At 36.3% G+C, this 19,883-nt stretch overlaps 1 protein-coding gene and 1 pseudogene across 10 annotated transcripts in view; one reads left to right on the forward strand and one right to left on the reverse strand.

Moving 5' to 3' along the window:
* PTPRC (protein tyrosine phosphatase receptor type C) overlaps positions 1-19,883 on the reverse strand; it is a 122,235-nt gene that overhangs the window by 62,612 nt on the left and 39,740 nt on the right. For all 10 annotated transcript variants that reach the window (XM_021928971.2, XM_021928970.2, XM_021928964.2 and 7 more), the window contains exon 3: positions 4,330-4,356. In XM_021928971.2, coding sequence (XP_021784663.2) covers positions 4,330-4,356 — 27 coding nt within the window. The remainder of the gene's footprint in view (positions 1-4,329; positions 4,357-19,883) is intronic.
* On the forward strand, positions 5,080-18,760 carry LOC103878859 (annotated as a pseudogene).

The raw sequence follows: 19,883 nt of genomic DNA on the forward strand, positions 1-19,883 counted from the left end.
AAAGTTGTAGATAAAGAAAAGGATAAAGAAAGGCAAAGTTAGAAGGTTTTTAGGAGAGCTAGGGTTTCAGGAGAAAAAAAATGAAAGACAAAACTTCTATTTATTCATGGATATATATACATATATATATATATATATATATATATATATATATATATATTTGAGACAGAGCCTCACTCTGTCACCAGGCTGGAGTGCGGTGACGTGATCATGGCTCACTGCAACCTCCGACTCCCTGGTTCAAGCGATTCTCCTGCCTCAGCCTCCCAAGTAGCTGGTATTACAGGCATACACCACCACATCCAGCTAATTTTTGTATTTTTAGTAGAGACGGGGTTTCACCATGTTGGTCAGGATGGTCTCGATCTCCTGACCTCATGATCCACCCGCCTCGACCTCCCAAAGTGCTGGGATTACGGGTGTGAGCCACCACGCCCGGCCTATTCATGGATTCTTAAAAAAATAAATTAAATGCAAACAAAGCAATGAAAATGTGTATAAAGGACTGAAAAACGAAACTCACAACTAGGTTTACAAACAACCAAAGTCTACAGAAATGTCTTTAACTTCATGATAACAAAGAGATACAAGTTAAAATACTGAAATAATTTCCACAGTTCAAGTTTCTTTAAAAAGAGGAAAATACGTCACAATGTAGTAGTGGAATAAGTTTATGCACAGTTGACATGAGTGTACAATGGTTAAAAAAAAAAAATATTCTGCAGGGCAAATTAGCACTACTGATTAAAGTCCTTTAAAATTTTTTCATGCTCTTTTACTGAAAAAAGCGGTTTTCTTTATAAAAGAATAGAAAAATGCACCAAATTTGTTAAAAAAGAAAAAACTAATGTGATCTCTGGATGCTGGGATTATAAAGATGTATTTAAATTTTTTTTTTTTTTTCGCTTAACGTATATTTACTTTTTGAAAAGCAAAAAAATATATTTTAAAATATTTAATTAGGCAAAAACTGAGCTATATCACACAACAAGTAATAATTAATTCAGTTCAACAAGATTGGGTAAAAGACAATGGCATAAATATGGAAAAAGGGAGAGAATGAGAGAGAAACTAGAAAAGGAGTAGAGATGATAGGACAGAAAAGAGTTAAGAATGAAAATTGCAATATTACTCAATAGAGAAGAAAATGGAAATAGTATTTAAAAACAGCTTTATTCATTAGAATCAAAGTTAAAGTTAATTTTTACTAAATACAGAAAAAATTCATCTTAATTATATTGTACTTCAGCAATGTCAAAATACATGAAATATTGCAGAACTATTCTGTGATTACAGAAATGCAAAATGATCATAGACTTGTTATGTGTGTTATTTTCCAAAGAAAAACTTTAGTCTCTAGATTTTTATAACCAAATACCTCACAAATAAATCCATCAAACTTTTACCCATAATTACATGCCAGCATATCCAATTAAGTACAGTAATAGGATAGTAACTACCTCTAGTCTTCAGTATAAAATCAGGTCTAACTTAATATTTTTTCATCTGCTATGCATTGAATAAAAGAAAGGGAGGAAGCCGGGCGCGGTGGCTCACGCCTGTAATCCCAGTACTTTGGGAGGCCGAGGCGGGTGGATCACGAGGTCAGGAGAGCGAGACCATCCTGGCTAACACGGTGATACCCCGTCTCTACTAAAAAAATACAAAAAATCAGCCGGGCGTGGTGGCGGGCGCCTGTGGTCCCAGCTACTCAGGAGTCTGAGGCAGGAGAATGGCGTGAACCCGGGAGGCGGAACTTGCAGTGAGCCCAGATAGCGCCACTGCACTCCAGCCTAGACTCCGTCTCAAAAAAAAAAAAAAAAAAGGAAAGGGAGGGAGAGAGGGTGGGAGAAAAGAAAGGAAAAGAGAAGTGGATGGGAGTAAGGTGGTGGAAAGAAAGTAGGAAAGAAGGGAGGGAGGAAGGAAGCAGAGAGTTTAGAATTCTTTCTATTCACATTAAGTCACTGTCATCATTATAGATGATTTTTATAATGACAATTGTAATTTTGTCATTATAAAAGATTGACAATTATTAATTTGTTATTTTTAGATTAAACCAATTCTGGTGTCTGCGGGCTTCCAATGATCCCTTTTGCTTTGAGAGAAATGTTGCAACAAGTTCCCTTTATCGTCCACTATCATTCTTTTATTAGATGTGAATTACAAACAGACCGGAAAGAAAATTACGCAACAGTCTCCTTATAATAGTATGTGATGGTTAATATTGAGTGTCAACTTGATTGGATTGAAGGATGCAAAGTATTGTTTCTGGGTATGCCTGTGAGAGTATTGCCAAAGGAGATTAACATTTGAGTCAGTGGACTGGGGGAGGCAGACCCTCCCCACAATTCCCCCAAACTCCGCCCAATGTGAGTGGGCATCATCCAATCAACTGCCAGCGAGGCTAGAAAAAGCAGTCACAAGAAGGTAGGAGAAGTGGGCTTGCTGAGTCTTCTGGTCTTCATCTTTTTCTCCTGCTGGCTGCTTCCTGCTCTTGAACATCAGACTCCAAGTTCTTCAGCTTTTAGACTCTTGGACTTACTCCAGTGATTTGCCAGGGTTCTCGGGCCTTTGGCCACTGACTGAAGGCTGCACTGTCAGCTTCCCTGCTTTTGAGGTTTTGGGACTCCGATTGGCTTCCTTGTTCCTCAGCTTGCAGACAGCCTATTGTGGGACTTCACCTTGTGATTGTGAGTCAATACTCCTTAATAAACTACCCCTCATATAAACATCTCTCCTATTAGTTCTGTCCCTCTAGAGAATCCTGACTAATACACAGTACCATGCTATTTTGATAAGTAGCATTCCTGAAGATACTTCTGGCCAAGCAAATTCAGTCCCAGGTGTAGGAAGAAAGGTTTTCAGAGAACCACTCTCCTTCATATCTTTGCACACATCTTAAGTTCAATTCACATTCCCGTTCACAAATAAGAATTTAAAATTAGAAAACCTGACTCAATTGCCAATTCCACATTGTTCTTGAACCTCCACTTTGCAAATTCTCCTGGTTTCCATTGATGACATTGTTGTGGCCAGTATTTGGGAGAGACCACTTTCCTTTGCATTTTGGTTAACAGTGTTAACTAACCTGGTTTCATCACTTGGAGGCTTGTCATAATAGAGTCAATTCAGAGGTAACAGAAACTCCCTCAATAAGGTGATGAGTCATCTGCCATTTTAAAAAATCACTCCCCATTCTACCTTATACCCATCCCTTTCCTGCAAAAATAACCAGCTGGTATGGTTGAGATGAATCAATCTTCTGTAAAAGTTGGAGATACTAAGTTGCATTTGAGTAGGTGGCATAAACCAATCACAATCTACTATGCAGGAATGACTTTCATTTATTTATAAAACATCACTCTCATGCTAAAAAACTGTAAAATTATGTTAGACCTTTTTTAAAAATAAGGAAATATAGTTCTTATGCAGATTCAGAAGTGTTTTTGTTAGTATTTTCATGGTTATTTGTTTTCTTCATTTGGACTGAATTTTTATTTAATGACAAAAATAATCATTTTAATAACCCAATTTCATGATATGTTGAATGTACATTAGTTGTCACTGTGCATTACTATATTAAATCAAAATTGTTTTCATCAATTTACTTACCTTCTTAATACGTACTGTCAACCATATGATTATGCAGGAAATAAATAATATATTTTCAGTAACATCGTTTAAGTGATGTGATTTTTTAACCATCTGCAATTTAATTTTCTCTCTTATTTTGCATGTACTATATATGAATTTATTTGCAGCATCTCCGTTTTTTAAATTTAATTTATCTCAGGATCAAGACATTTATTAGGACTATTAATTGAATTGTTCAGTAGAATTTGAAAATTATTATGTAAAAATATCTTAATAGTCTCAAAGGTTTTGTATACCATTGAAAAACGCACCATACTCTTAAAGAAATATAGACATATACAAACCTATTATCTACATATCTATAACATAGATAGACAACTCTTAACCTGCTTTCAGACTATAAAATTTTGTGATCTAACTTAAATGCATTTATTTGTAGTCTTAAAATATTAAAAGAGAGTAGAAACCTGTTGTGTGATTTACTGTCAAGTTCAGGGAAAGTTACTATTTATACACAAAACATATATATAAATTTAATAGCATGTTTAGGTAGTTATTAAACTTTATAACATATAAGCAGAAAGTTTAAGAACAAGTGAATGTCAAGAATCATTCATGATTATAAAATTTATCCTTAAAAATAATTTCAGTGATAATAATAGAAAATTGCTATTAAATATATAAACTTTGCAACAAGAATATAAAATTAGTAAATATGCAAATATTAATTCTTACCAATGGGGGGAGGTGTTGAGCCTTGCCCTGCAAAGAAGAAACAAAAATCTCTTAGAAAATTTCAAATTTCATTCATATTCATGTAAACACATATTAGATTTTTACATGTACCTCAAGCTTATGATAGAACATTCACCAAGTGGTAATTTTCAGTAGCTTTTACCCTAATGAAACTATATTCCCTCTCTTAATATCATGTTTACAAAGCCCAAATATGTCAAAATTATGTTATTTATTTTTTGAATGCCCAGGCTAAATCAGAAACATAACAGACTAAAGGATCACTATCAGGATTAATTTCAAACCTGCAAAAGACTTTTGAAAAACTTTTGAAACATTTTTTTCCCAAATGCATTCATTTATTTAGATAATGACGATTAATTGAGCACCTATTTTGTGCTAGACATTATGCTACATGCTAGGGATATAATATGACCAACATATAAAAATTCCCTGCCCTCAATGAGCTCAATTTAGTGTGAGATATGAACAAAAACAATCAATACAGCGTGATGACAGGTGAGACAGAATGTGCTAAAGGAGCACATAACAGGATCATCTTATTTATATTTCCAGGGTTGGTGGTTGGCTGGTAGAGGAGTTGATATAGAGGGTTTATTGGATGTATTTAAGGTACGACCTAAAGGATTGCATATAGCTAGCTTGGTCCCAGAGGAATAAGAAGCTGGGATTTATCTTACAGGCTTTAGATATCCATTAGAGGGATGTCTTTCTTTAATGGGAGGCCTAATGGAGAAACATTTGAATTTTAGATCAACCTTTCAGGAAATGGAAAATGGATTATTAGAGAGCAAAGGTGAGGGCAGGAAAATCAGGAGACTAAAACCAAAGCAAAACAGAGAGAGATGATGTTCTACATAAGAAGAATTGTACCCCAAAAGAAAGGATGGGGAAAAGGACATATGAAACGCTTAAGCATCACCAAGACTTCGTAAATCCTTGCAAGTGAGAATAAAGGAGAAAGAGTAATATGGAAAATATCTCGACTGATAGTTTAACATGCTAGTGAGTTGTAGTTTCACTGAACTTAAGAAATAATAAACAATGAGTAGAGAGAGGTGAATTGGAATTTGCTTGAGATTCCATGTGAAAATGTTTAATAGCATTCGAACACAGAGGTTCGTAGCTCATGCTATACATCTGGGTTGATGCTATAGATCAGCATACAGATACATTTTACAGCTACGGAGGTGAAGGAGATCACCAAACTATGTAAAAGAGAAGAGTCCTATTGGGTGAACCCCACTCCCGATATTCAACGTGGGTTCTTTTCTATTTCCCTAAGTGCCGGCTGGTCTGAGAAACAAAGGGAAAGAGTATCAGAGAGAAATTTTAAAACTGGGTGTCCGGGGGAGACATCATATGTTGGCAGGTTCCGTGATGCCCCCCTTAGCCGTAAAACCAGCAAGTTTTTATTAGCGATTTTCAAAAGGGGAGGGAGTGTACGAATAGGGTGTGGGTCACAGAGATCACATGCTTCACAAGGTAATAAAATATCACAAAGCAAATGGAGGCAGGGCGAGATCACAGGACCACAGGAAGGGGCAAAATTAAAATTGCTAATGAGTTTCGGGGACCCATTGTCATTGATAACATCATATCAGGAGACAGGGTTTGAGAGCAGACAACCCGTCTGATCAAAATTCATTAGGTGGGAATTTCCTCGTCCTAATAAGCCTGGGAGCCCTACGGAGACTGGGGCTTATTTCATCCCTTTGTCTACCACAGTAAAAGACAGCCACCCCCAAAGCAGCCATTTTAGAGGCCTACCCCCAGGGGTGCATTCTCTTTCTCAGGGATGCTCCTTGATGAGAAAAAGAATTCAGCGATATTTCTCCTATTTGCTTTTGAAAGAAGAGAAATATGGCTCTGTTCTGCCTGGCTTACTGGCAGTCAGAATTTAAGGTTATCTCTCTTGTTCCCCAAACATTGCTGTTATCCTGTTCTTTTTTCAAGGTGCCCAGATTTCATATTGCTCAAACACACACGCTCTATAAACAATTTGTGCAGTTAACGCAATGATCACAGGGTCCTGAGGCGACATACATCCTCCTCAGCTTACAAAGATGATGGGATTAAGAGATTGAAGTAGACAGGCATAGGAAATCACAAGGGTATTGATTGGGGAAGTGGTAAGTGTCCATGAAATCTACACAATTTGTCGGAGATTGCAGTAACGACAGGCGTAAGAAATTATAAAAGTATTAGTTTGGGGAACTAATAAATGCCCATGAAATCATCACAATTTATGTTCTTCTGCCATGGCTTCAGCCAGTCCCTCCGTCCGGGGTCCCTGACTTCCTGCAACAGTGTCTAAGATAGAATCCTGAAGTTCAGTGAATATTAAGGAGAGAGCCGGCATAGGTAATCAAATTTTCCAAGTAGGAGAAAAACTGTAGCAAACAGGAATAAAGAGTAGAGGGTATTTCAAGAAGGAAGTGGTTGAAGTGAAATAATATGGGGATTAACATGCGGGATAAACATGGGAGATTAACATGGGTCAACTGGATTTATCATCTGGGTTTGTGGAAATGTTGAAAAGAGCAGCTTTCTTGGCATCATGTGAACTAGATTCAGTCTACAGTGAAGTGCAATGTTTTCATCCCTCATCTTAGTAAATGCCTACTTAAAAAATTCTAAAGTTCTTTTCCAATGACAACAAACTCAGATTGTTAAAGGGAATCAGAGATCAGATGGAAGAGTGAATTAGCTGATACTTAAGGTGACTTCCTGCCTTTATATTTTATCTTCTGAGAACAAACTGATGTGAAAACGTTTTCTTCCTTCAGAGTTGCCGTCAGAGGAGCATCACTCAGTATTTTTCAATGACATTCCCTGGCTTATTCCTTGAAGTAAAATGTATTTTTATATCATTGATGGGTGATACATAATTATTAACATATTTACTTTCTTATTTTCTCATTGTATTTCTCTTTTTCTTAATAATTCATACTTAAATATTGTTTTTAATTGATATTGTTTGTATTTTTGTCCCATTTCTTATCTAGTTAACTTTTATCTTTCTGTTTCATGTAAACTATTATTATGTTTATTTTCCCATTAACAGTGTTCCCACTCTTCTTATTTGTTCTTATTTCCCTCTAAATTAAGGTCTTAGAATTGTGTTGGTTTGCAAAAGTGGTAATAAGAAAAAAATATTAGTATAGTAATAATTAATACCTCTCATGTTTGAAATGAAAGGAAGTGTCCTTTGTTGTTTGTGAAGAACACAGCATATCGCCAAATTTAAAATATCCAAGTTGCTTTTGAGTGTGTGAACATACTTTATACAACACATATATCTTCTTTATCTGAGAAATACATGAGCTCTTAAGTATCTAAAATTATGTTGATATGCCCCTTCTCATGCAAGCACCTAATTCCTTGGAACTTGAAACAAGTTAATTTAGTTCACTTAGGTTCAAGAAACATATATTTTTGTGCTGGCATGCTGTTAGAGACTAGGTTCAAACATGATCAAAGCATGATCCTTGCCCTGGAAAAGCTTATAATCCATAAGAGACATATATCTAGTTATCTGCAAAGACATTTCACTCATGGATACACCTGATTAAGACTAATAATCAAAATTGCTCCCATCAACATCAACATGAATCACATAATAAGAGGAAGAGGAGGAGAGAAAGAGAAGCAGCTGTAGCCAAGAGTTTTGTGTATAAGAAGTGATTCATAAGTAATTGTTGGATTCTTTTAAGCATGAGTAAGTGCAAAGGAGAAACCAAACAGATCTGATGATAACAGCTTTAGAAGAAGAGTCAAGGAGCAAGCATTGTAGACCTTGAAAAGGAGATTGAACTTTTTCCTCAGAATGATGGAAGCCATTGGATCAGTTAATACAGAGGAGAAATCAGAAAGTAAATTTGATGACAGAGAAAAGAGGAATCTTAATGTTACCTGCACCACTAATTCCACAGACCACTATATTCTATTGTTCTGATTTACTATCTTGTTGTCACCAACTATAGAGAGCGTTTCGTAGAAGAAAATTATAATTCATCATCCGTTTACTACAGAAATGAGAAGAAAAATGCTGGGACACTATGTGAAGCTATTTCTTTTTGAACAAAAGAACTGTGAATACCTGAGTAAATATATTAGAACTGTTTCCAACCAGTACACTATGCATCAGACTACATACATGTTCCATGTCTCAGAGAGATTAATAAACTTCCAAGTGACCCAAAAGCAATGAGTTTTTTAAAAGAAATACATGATGTATAGTATTTTAATCGAACTTCTGAAAAGAAGGACAAGAGGTAAATTACCAAAATGGAGAAGACTGTCTCTAATGATTTACTTTTTTAAATAATAATTTAAAAATGATATTTTATTATTATTAATTGTTAATATGTATTGAGTGTTTACTGGGTGCCAGGCACTATACTAAGTCTTTTGCTTATGTTTTCTTCTTAAGCACCACAAAAACCCTACGAAGCTTAGAAAAGTCAGGTGTCTTGGCCAAGTTCACAAGGCCAGTTTAGTATATGTGAGCCAGATTTGAACCTGAGCCTGTCTGACTTTACAGGCCATACTCTCACTCATCAGGCATCCCTCTTTTCCCATCAACTTGTCTTGACAGCCTTTCCTCTTCGTATGAAATTTTAAGTATGAAAATCTTTTAGAGAAGGTATTTATTAAAAACTCATAAGCTAAGTAAAAATGCATCTTAATCATAATTTGACTGCAAGTAAATTACTAGTAGTGCTACAAATGCTAAAATAACCTTGACCCTAAAAATAGATATGCAGATTAAATCATAATATGCTGAGTGAATGCTCTATAATGGTACAAACAAATATTAGAGAAAACTCAGAGGTGTGTCGACTTAATTTATTACAGAATATTGTTTTGACAGGAAAGTCAACCAAATCACACTAATATCAAGCACAATTACTAAAATTTACAGACTTTTTGTTTAGATGTTAAGAAGTTTCTGGAGCTAGAGGACAGAATAACGGGCATATATATATATATATATATTTTTTTTTTCTGACCTCATCATCGCTTCATATTCAAAATTTCCTCAAATCTTTTCATCTTTAATGCAGCAAAATTTAATATCCTTGGAAAACAGCATAATATATAAAGATCTAACATTTTCCTTTCTTCTATGTTCATGCTTACTTCGCATAAAGGCCTCTTGAATTGAATATGTGTTTATTTGTACACGGATTTATCACTGGATATGATTCTAAATTCCTCCACTGAGTGATTTTTAGGCTACACTGTATTATTTCATTTTTATATACTGTTTCAAATATGCACGTGAACACACACACACACACACGCACACACGCCCCACACCATTTTATCTTTTTAAAACAAAATTCCAAGACTTCAGCATCACTGTTTAGACTTAGTGTAAGACTAAACTCACTTGTCCTCATGGTCATAAAATCCCTATAAACAGATTTTTAGTTTTGGTAACACTTTTAGTCAACATGATCCATGACAGAAAAGTGTTTTTGTCCTTGAGAAAAACACATAGAATCAATTTAAAATAAAAATTTAAAGTTAAAAACTACTTTAAAATGTAAGCCAATGCCCTTAAGAATATAATGTAGACACTAGAGTGATCCAACTTGAAGCAACATATCAATTTTCACAAGCCGTGTGCACTAGATTACATAAGTCTATGTTTTCAATCTTTTTAATATTAAAAATTTTAGCAGTCTTAAAGTAGGAACACACTAAATGTGACCTATATAAAATAGCTTAATTAAAACACCTACATAGCATCTAAAGGACATGCCCCCCAAAAAGTGATCTAATGATTTTGTGTGTGTGTGTGTGTGTGTGTGTTTGCTCCTGTATTTTTTTTTATTATACTTTAAGTTCTAGGGTACATGTGCACAACGTGCAGGTTTGTTACATATGTATACATGTGCCATGTTGGTGTGCTGCACCCATCAACTCGTCAGCACCCATCAACTCATCATTTACATCAGTTATAATTCCCAATGCCATCCTTCCCCTCTCCCTGCTCCCCATAATAGGCCCTAGTGTGTGATGTTCCCCTTCCCATGTCCAAGTGTTCTCATTGTTCAATTCCCACCTATGAGTGAGAACATGCAGGGTTTGGTTTTCTGTTCTTGCGAAAGTTTGCTGAGAATGGTGGTTTTCAGCTGCACCAATGTCCCTACAAAGGACACGAACTCATCCTTTTTTATGGCTGCATAGTATTCCATGGTGTATATGTGCCACATTTTCTTAATCCAGTCTGTCACTATTCACAATAGCAAAGACTTGGAATCAACCCATCTAATGATTTTTATATCAATGTTAGCAGTACACTAACAAATATTTTGGTGGAGAATGCCTTTATATATTAAATAAGGTAGGGGGTAGGTGAAGGTACTTAACTACTTAGAGAAAACTATACAACCAAATATCTGCAATAAGTTATTAATGTCTCTATCATATTTTAGTTCTTCCTAAACTACATGAGCAATGACTTCAATTGTCTGTTGCACTTCATATGTGCAAACATTATCAAACATTACTAAAATCATAGACAGAAGCTACTGTGCTGAATCTTCACTGATAGAAAAAAAGACCTGATGAGATTGGTTGTGGCCAGGTGCAGTGGTGCACACCTGGAATCCCAGCACTTTGGGAGGGAGAGGCAGGTGGATCACTTGAGCCAAGTGATCCAGGCTGGGCAACATGTAAAACCTCATCTCTACTAAAAACACAAAAATCAGCCAGGTGTGCTGATGTGTGCCTATAGTCCCAGCTACTTGGGAGGCTAAGCCCAGGAGTGGGGGTTGAGGCTGTAGTGAGATGTGATGGTGCCACTGCACTCCAGCCTGGGTGACAGAGTGAGACCCTGACTCAAAAACAAAAAACAACAACAAAAAAGATTGGTCGTATAAGATATTCAACTATTTCATGACCTATCCATTTAGACTGGAGTATATGGTTAAATATTATTCTGCTTGTCCAGTGCAAAACAAATGAACTGATGTAGCTACCTAATTTGTTTTATGTACGTAGACAGCCTTGTACTGTACCCTAGTTCCTGTATTATTTAAAAGTGACAATATATTCTTAGTGGAGTCAAACAGATTTGGGAAGAGCAAATAACATTTTTGCATAAAGTACTTAATAACTAGTGCATAATAAATATTTATTTAATATTTGGAGATTATTTAATACAAATTACACTACAATATATGTAAACATTCTTTATGAACAATACTGGGAAGGTGTGGAAAATAGGTAAAGAAAAATATGTGAAATAGTAATGGAAATTAAGAGGGCACACGTGTAGGTGTGTGACAATAAAGAAAAGGCACCACTATTTATCAAAGTATGAACTGCATTGAGCTTTCTCTCAAATTCTATGAACACATCAAATCAATATGAAATGAAACACAGTAAAATATCTAGTGTTCTACATATTACAGTTACTACATTCTATAGTTTAACTTTTATTTTCTAGGGATGAAATTTTTTACATTTTTTTAAACTTAAAAGCCTTGCATTTTCGTTAGTCAAAGGAGTATTTAGTAATATTTCAGTAGGTGGCACCATAGCACTAAAAATCTGTAAATTATCTAAGAGCTCTTTTTCCCATTATAATCCTGTTGTGAATCACCAATGGAATTGACTAGATACATTAAACAGATGAAAATGTAGATAACAGAACATTTGATCTTCAAAGCTGTGTTATTCTAACACATGTATTGTTACTGAATTTACCTTTCCCAATATGTTTCTTTTACAACTCAAAATGTTTAAATGATGACAAATCAAAGTTACCTTGAAGTCACACCCCTAAGTCCCCGATCAGAGATTTCAGCAAAAACTAGGAATCAATTTGAGTGAAAACGGCATTTCAAAAGACATACTTGGGCTTTAAATACCACCCGTTCTCCCTCCCCCCTAAAAAAAAATGGGATGCTATTTCCAAGGGAATTTAAACCTGTCTAGTTCTGCAAATCTGGGAAAAGTACAAGGGCAGAAGGGTAAAATAGAATAGATGAAATAAATACTTATTCTCAGCATCTGCCCTAAAATGAATGATAGCATGTTTTGAAGGTTGAGAATGCATACTTGACCTCCATAAACATAAAGGCTGTACAAAAGTGGAAAAAAGCAAATCAAGACAAAAAATAAGGGTCAGCTGAAACAGATATGTATGGCTTTCCTTTCTTAGCAATGCATGATAATAATAAAGTATACAATAAAAATAAGAGAATTACACTTTTCTTTATGCTGGAAATCTGCTATGTGATCCACAGACAATAACTCTAACAAATCATATTAAATTATCAAGTATTTATGGAGTAAGCACTCTGGGCAGTGACAAACCAGGTGTTAGGATTTCAGAAAACCACAAGAAACAGTCTTTTCTACCCTCCATTAGCTTAATCAGTCAATACAATAATGATAGCAACAGTTTACTGAAATGTTATGTAGCAGACATTATGCACACCTCTTTTATATATATATATATATTTTTTTTTTCCTTTAAACATCCCAGCAAGTCAATGAGTTAGCATTATTTATCCTTTTTTATAGGAAATGAAACTGGGACCTAAAAGAGTTAAGTAAATGTAAGTAAATTTCTCACAGGCACACACAATGAAAGTGTTAGATTTGATGTAGTGTCTATTTAATGATTTTCTTATTCTTTATGTGGACTTTATGTTAAAATATTGCATATATTAATATTATGTTTGGAATCTCGTGAGTAAAGCACGTCCTGCTTATCATCAGAAAATAATTCCAAAGATTTCTACTCAGACAGAAGCAAAGGATTTTAGTGATTATTGACACACATTTCATTCGATAGGAAACTAAGACTCAGTGAGTTTAGTGCCTTTCTGATTTCATTCAATCCAGTTAAGGCACGTGAATTTATGAACTCCACCAATGTCCAGAGAATTTCAACATCCCTTTATTGAGGCCTTAAATACAAACGGACATCCAAGAAACACTAGACCAAAGCCTCTAATAAGAAATAAAGATGGAGCTCAAATAAACAAAAGAAGGACTTGGGAGAATGAGGCAATGCAAGGAGCAAAAGAAAGGATAACCAACTACAATTCATATTTTCAGAAATGATAAAACATTGCATCCCTGAACAAAGAGCAAGAGGTTATAAAAAGCAACATTTCAAGATCAAGAGAAGAAGTCAACAGATACTGGCAAAAATCTTTTTTTTTTTTTTAAAGAAACAGCACAACAATAAAAGATAACATTTAAAAATCACAAAATATCAAGAGAGGGGTGGGAGCAAAAGACTGTTGTTATTTACTCTAGGCCTTACAGTACTATTTAAACTTTCAAATTATAGACACACATTTTAAATAATAATGCAAATAATAAATAAAAATATCATTATGTAAAGCAGAATTGAGGATAAAGATGGCAAAATTTGGGGGCCATGAGAGGAATAAAATCAAATAATTAAAAAAATTTAAAGATAGCAATCATATCTGGTTGTCTCCCAATGAATTATGGTGTCCAATATTTAAAATAATATTTTTTGCTTGTGAATACATATGAGTTTGCAAACACACACCTCTAAAACTAGGAATGCATTTGTAGGTATTTTACACCTGACCTAAAACATCATGTTATATATTGCAGGCATGTTGATTAACAAAACAATGAATGACAAAAAATTAATAAAGGCTGCTAGATAACCATCTAAGAACAATCAGTTACACTGCTTTTTTTTCTGTCTTAAAATATTCATCTACAAGTCAGGGGGAAAATGATTATCACTTCCTGTGTAATGATGGTCAGATTGAAGTCTTTGATTTAGATATGTGTGCCTTTAAATGTCCCATAGTCAAATCTGTTTCAGAAGTAATTCATGCTACATACCCTTTGGAGATATTTATAAAGTGTGTTAATATATTAAAAGCATAGAGAAACTTATGTCACTTCGTTTAGCTCAAGATCTCCTAAAAGTATTTGCCACAAACTCATTTTTTCCCATGGACATACTATAGGACACTTGTACGATGTAACTGCAATGTTTCTGAGAACATAGTTTACAAAATTCTGGCTTGTTATCAGTTATGTATATTTGTGTGTGTGTAACCAGTATTATTATCCTGAGTAAGGTAAAATATCACTCCTTTATTTGTATTGATCCTGACTGGGCATATTTAAATATGATTAAAAGGTTAATTAAATATGATTTCTCGGCTCCAACTCTGGAAAATCTGATTTAGTAGATTTGTGGGGTAGCGTGATCTGTGCACTGATACTTTCTTAAAGCTCTGATGGTGATTGTGATGGAAACAAGGGTTAAGAACAACTGAGAAAGATGCTTCCTTATCCATATTTTCTTTTTAAACATTTTCCAGAATAGGTTTATTCCCATATTAGTTGTATTTTTGCTTCTTATGAAAATGTATGTTTTCATTTACCTAAATCCAGGGATATATACCTGATTTATACAATATACTTCAGATAGCAAAAAACATTTAATTATATTAATGTCTTAGTAAGTATACATTTTTGTAGCTCTTTGCTTCCTCTAGGATCGGTTGTGAACATCGTTAAAGTACAAAGAATCATCAAAAGATGTTTGCATAGGTGGTCAAATATTTATTAGTGTATTTAGTGCTATCAACAGTGTTTACTATTTAATAAGCAGCTACTATGTGGATGACGCTGTCTTAAATACTGTTACATATTATTTTATCTAATCATTGTAGAAATCCTACAAAGTAGATGGTATTCTCTTCTTTTCATAGACGAAAGTTCAAAATCATAAATATGTGTATGCAAGGCTAAAGAACTTGTAGCAAAATGAGTCTAGATTTAAATGCAGATCTGTCTGACTCTAAAAACCTCCATGCTTGTTCAACTACATTGCGCTATAAGGAAAAAATATTTAACGCTAAATCCAGTATTTGTGCTAAAGAACTATTAGGGACTCAAAAATGAGTAAATATTATGTATAATCATCAAAATGGGATTCAGAGTACCACACATTAAAATTTATTGTTAAAAACTGCAAATTGCTGGACAATGACTACAAAAGGGGTAGATTCTTATATTTCAGAAGAACAGGAGAGGAAAAGTGAATAGGCCTATGGCTGACAAAAATGGTAGAATGAACTTGTCTGTCCTTCAGTATTTTTACCCAAATCTGTAAGGAAAGAAGAACAGAACATGCTAAAAAAAGTCATGATTTTATTATGTCTGTGCTTTGAAACAAAGCAAAACAAACAAAAGCTTTTGCCAATCAACCTACACCTTGTAAAAGAAGTGGGGTGAGGGAAAGAATAGGTGAATGAAGCTCCCCATAGAAAATAAACAGTGCTAAGACAGTGAGTGTCTGTGAATTTAACCTAGTTCTGTAGAAACGTGTTTACAGCACCAACCACAACCCTTTCTAAATGAGCCAGGAGAGAAATTAAAATTGTGCTTTTTTGTGAACTAACTACAATAAAATAAAAAATTCACAGAAAATAAATGTTAGATTATAGGGAGTGCACCTAATAGAAACTAATCTCCCATCTCACAAACAGAATCCAATGTCCGCTGAGGCTGCACAAAAGCCTTCCACTCCTAAAAGCCGAGAATAATAAAAGCAAAGGCTGATAAATGCACTGCTTAGTTTTTCTTATTTCCCTTTAATGAAAACTCTGAACAGAAACACTTGGTTTACTTTCAAAATCATTAAAGGAACCCAGGCATAATGGGAAAAGCTACACTTTCAAATAGAAGAGGTTTTCAATGTGTTGTTCTCATAAGACTGCTGTTTGCACAGCTAAAAGCTAACAGCAGTGTCTTTACTGCTCTTGTGGTTTCTTCTCTTCGGTGTACTTCTGTTTTTCTGATTCTGAGTCTTTATAGGAAAGGAAGAGGCGCAGCTCATGCGGTTAAGCACACAGGCGCTACCAAATGGTGCAATAGGTTGCCATAGCACCAGCATAATCAGCCCTATCTCGGGGTTAAAACCACAACTTCTCTAGTTGACGTTGAGCTGCCTGACTATACATTTAACTGCTACAAAATGCTGAATTTCCAGATTGATTTGCGTTTGCTTCAATAGAAATGTATTTCAAAAGTAAGGTTAGTTTTATTATGCATTTTATTTCAGAAGCACTTCATTTTGAAAAGCACGAATGCTATTTTGATGACAAAAATAAGTTAAACCCAATCTTATATTTAAAAACATAAAAAGTCACCGTTGATTTGGCCAGCAATTAAACTTTATTAATTCATTACATTATGAAACTTGGAGAAAATAAATCACAAAGAAAAAAGTAAGACAAAATGTTTGTTTATAAACAGAACTCACATTCCTTTACCACTAGATAATGAAATGATAAAATATAGTCTAGGCAAGGATATTTCCTATTTGTTCAGAGACATTATCATCACATATGAAATACAACCCTACCAGTGGGAAACATGGCATTGCACCCTTTGCAAGCAAATGCACTGCGCTAAGTTGAACAGCTTCCTAGATACACATTGTCTCATGAAAGACAATGCCTGAAAAAAAAGACATGTGTAGAAACATTTTGCTGCCTTGTCACATTCCCTGATACCCTGCAGCCCTAGTTGGTAACCATTTTCCATGCTGTGTATTCCTACCAGTTGTCTTATGTTCTGACTAAATAATTATTTCATAAGATAGAAAATATTAAAATAATATATTAACATTCATAAATAATAAATCCTGAAAAGGATAATGAGATCCTTTGCATTTAACTTCTTTGGGAAAATTCATATTGGGCCAGCTCTTCATCCCTTTATACATCAGAAAGTGGTTTCTCGATCTTTAGTAAACAAGGAACATTTACCGAATATCTACTATTTGATACATTATCATATATAATCCTCCTAATATTTCTATGTGATAAGCATTATTATTCTTGTTTTATAAAGGACAAAAGGAAGACACAGCTGGTTTAAATATATTGCTTCGAATATAGAGTAACAGTGCAAAAACTCAATCCCAGGTCTACTAGGATCCAAAGCTCCTGCATTTCCTCCTAACTCCATAATGCTGCCTCCTGGGAATAGAGGATTCAGAGCATCCATTTCACATCATTCTCCTGAATTTCGGTACATAGTCCTTGAATTCCTAGTATCTGTGGTCTGTGGCTTCCTCTTACTTTCCATTGCCTTTACCCTGGTCCAGGTACTTATCATGTCCTATTTCAATAATGTTTATACTCAGTTTCTAAACTGACGACTTCCTCCATCCCTTCCCCACGCATGCTAGATACTGCCACATTGATCTACTTGTAAAATGCACTGATGTGTGTCCCTTTCCTGTTAAAATATTTTAGTAGATTCCAAACTCTTTACTATTCACTTTACATCAATTCCTCTGAACTTTATATAACTTTACATCATTCCTCTTCAGTTAAAAGGAGACTGTTGTATCTTTTTTTTTTTTTTTTTCTTTTATGAGAGAGTTTGCTCTGTGGCCCAGGCTGGAGTGCTGTGGCACTATCTCAGTTCACTGCAACCTCCACCTCCCGGGTTCAAGCGGTTCTCCTGCCTCAGCCTCCTGAGTAGATGATGGGATTACAAGCATGCAGCACCACACCTGGCTAATATTTGTATTTTTAGTAGAGACGGGACTTCACCATGTTGTCCAGAATGGTCTCGAACTCCTGACCTCAAGTAACCCACCCGCCTCGGCCTCCCAATGTTGTGGCTATTAAACAAGACAGTTTGTGAAGCTTTTAGTAATATTTTAAAAATAATATAAATGAACCCCGGCTTCCCTGGCTAGTTTTCAGAGGCTGTCGAGTCGCCGTTGCGCCTGCGCCTGGCCTAGCAGAACTCCCAGCTGCGCGCTCCGCTCTTGCGCAGCTATGCCAGGGGGACCTCAGCAAGCGATTCAGTCCCTTGAGCCTGCAGGAAGTGGACGGGCAGCCGCAGCACTCGCTGCCTGTCACCTACGCCAGGGCGGCGGTGGACGAGCTGGGCAAAGTGCTGACGCCCACCTAGGTTAACAGACCCTCCAGCATTTCATGGGATGATCTTGATTAAAGGAAACTCTACATCTTCGTCCTAACAGACCCCGATGCTCCCGGCAGGAAAGAGCCCCAGTACACAGAATGGCGTCATTTCCTGGTGGTCAACATGAAGGGCAATGACATCAGCAGTGGCACAGTCCTCTCCATTACGTGGGCTCGGGGCCTCCGGAGGGCACAGGCCTCCACCGCTATGCCTGCCTGGTTTACAAGCGGGACAGGCTGCTGAAATGTGACCAGCCCATCCTCAGCAATGGATCTGGAGGCCACGGTGGCAAATTAAAAACGGCATCCTTCAGTCAAAAGTACGAGCTCTGCCGGGCGTGGTGGCTCACTCCTGTAATCCCAGCACTTTGGGAGGCTGAGGCCGGTGGATCACGAGGTCAGTAAATCAAGATCATGCTGGCCAACGTGGTGAAACCCCGTCTCTACTAAAAATACAAAAAAAAAAAAAAAAAAAAAAAGCTGGGTGTGGTGGCGCCAGCCTGTAGTCCCAGCTACTCGGGAGACTGAGGCAGGAGAATGGCTTGAACCCGGGTGGCACAGGTTGCAGTGAGGCGAGATCGGGCCACTGCACTTTAGCCTGGCGACAAAGCAAGACTCAGTCTCAAAAACAACAACAACAACAACAACAACAACGAGCTCAGGGCCCCAGTGGCCAACAAGCATTACCAGGCTGAGTGGGATGACTTTGTGCCCAAACTGCACTGCACGAGCAGCTGTCTGGGAAGTAGGGGGCAGCTCAGGGACCTGAACTGTCCCAGAGGCCCCAAGCCCTGTTCTCCAGTTCAGTGTTGCATGTATAATAGATTTCTCCTCTTCCGGCTCTCCTTTGCACAGGCAAGACATGAGCAGTCAGATGGTTTAGGGTAACTTTTTCTGCTACCTGGCCTTTATAATTCTAGTCACTCACTCACTCTGGTGTATGTTTTGATCAAAGTGGAACTCTATTTTGAGGAATATTTTGGTACTGTGATGGGGTCATCAAATTAATATGAAAGTAGCAATGCAGAGTTTAAAGAAGAAAAAGCTGGGGGAAAAAAGACCAAGCCTACAGTAATAGAGCAAAGCATCAAAGAATCTTTAAGGGAGGTTACCCACGCGCCACCCCCACCAAAAAAAAAAATAAAGGAAAAAGGATTGGTTGCCTCTCTGCCTTTGTGATCCTGAGACCAGAATTGTACTCAGCGTGTTTTTATGGTGCTGTCGCTGACCTAGAAAACCAGAGGCTGACTGGCATGGAGGCTAAACCCCAACACGGTGCATCTCAGATGCCTTAATAGGCGTCAGTATCTTGCTCTGGACCCTTTAAAAAGCAATCCTGGAAAAAGCATTAGGGAGAGTGGCTTTGCTGTTGTTGGGACATGGCCATCTAGACTGGCAGCAGTGCTCATTGACAGCTTATTAGGAATCCTTACAACTATAGTTGTTAAATTGATAGCTCTTCATGGGGGTAAGAAAAGCTGATCTGGAGTTGTTGAATGTTGGGTTAATTCTGCTGTTTGCTTATAATTGAATAAAAATAGAAATGTTGAGTGA

The sequence above is a fragment of the Papio anubis genome, chromosome 1 (assembly GCF_008728515.1).
Source record: "Papio anubis isolate 15944 chromosome 1, Panubis1.0, whole genome shotgun sequence".
NCBI classification, from domain to species: Eukaryota; Metazoa; Chordata; class Mammalia; order Primates; family Cercopithecidae; genus Papio; species Papio anubis.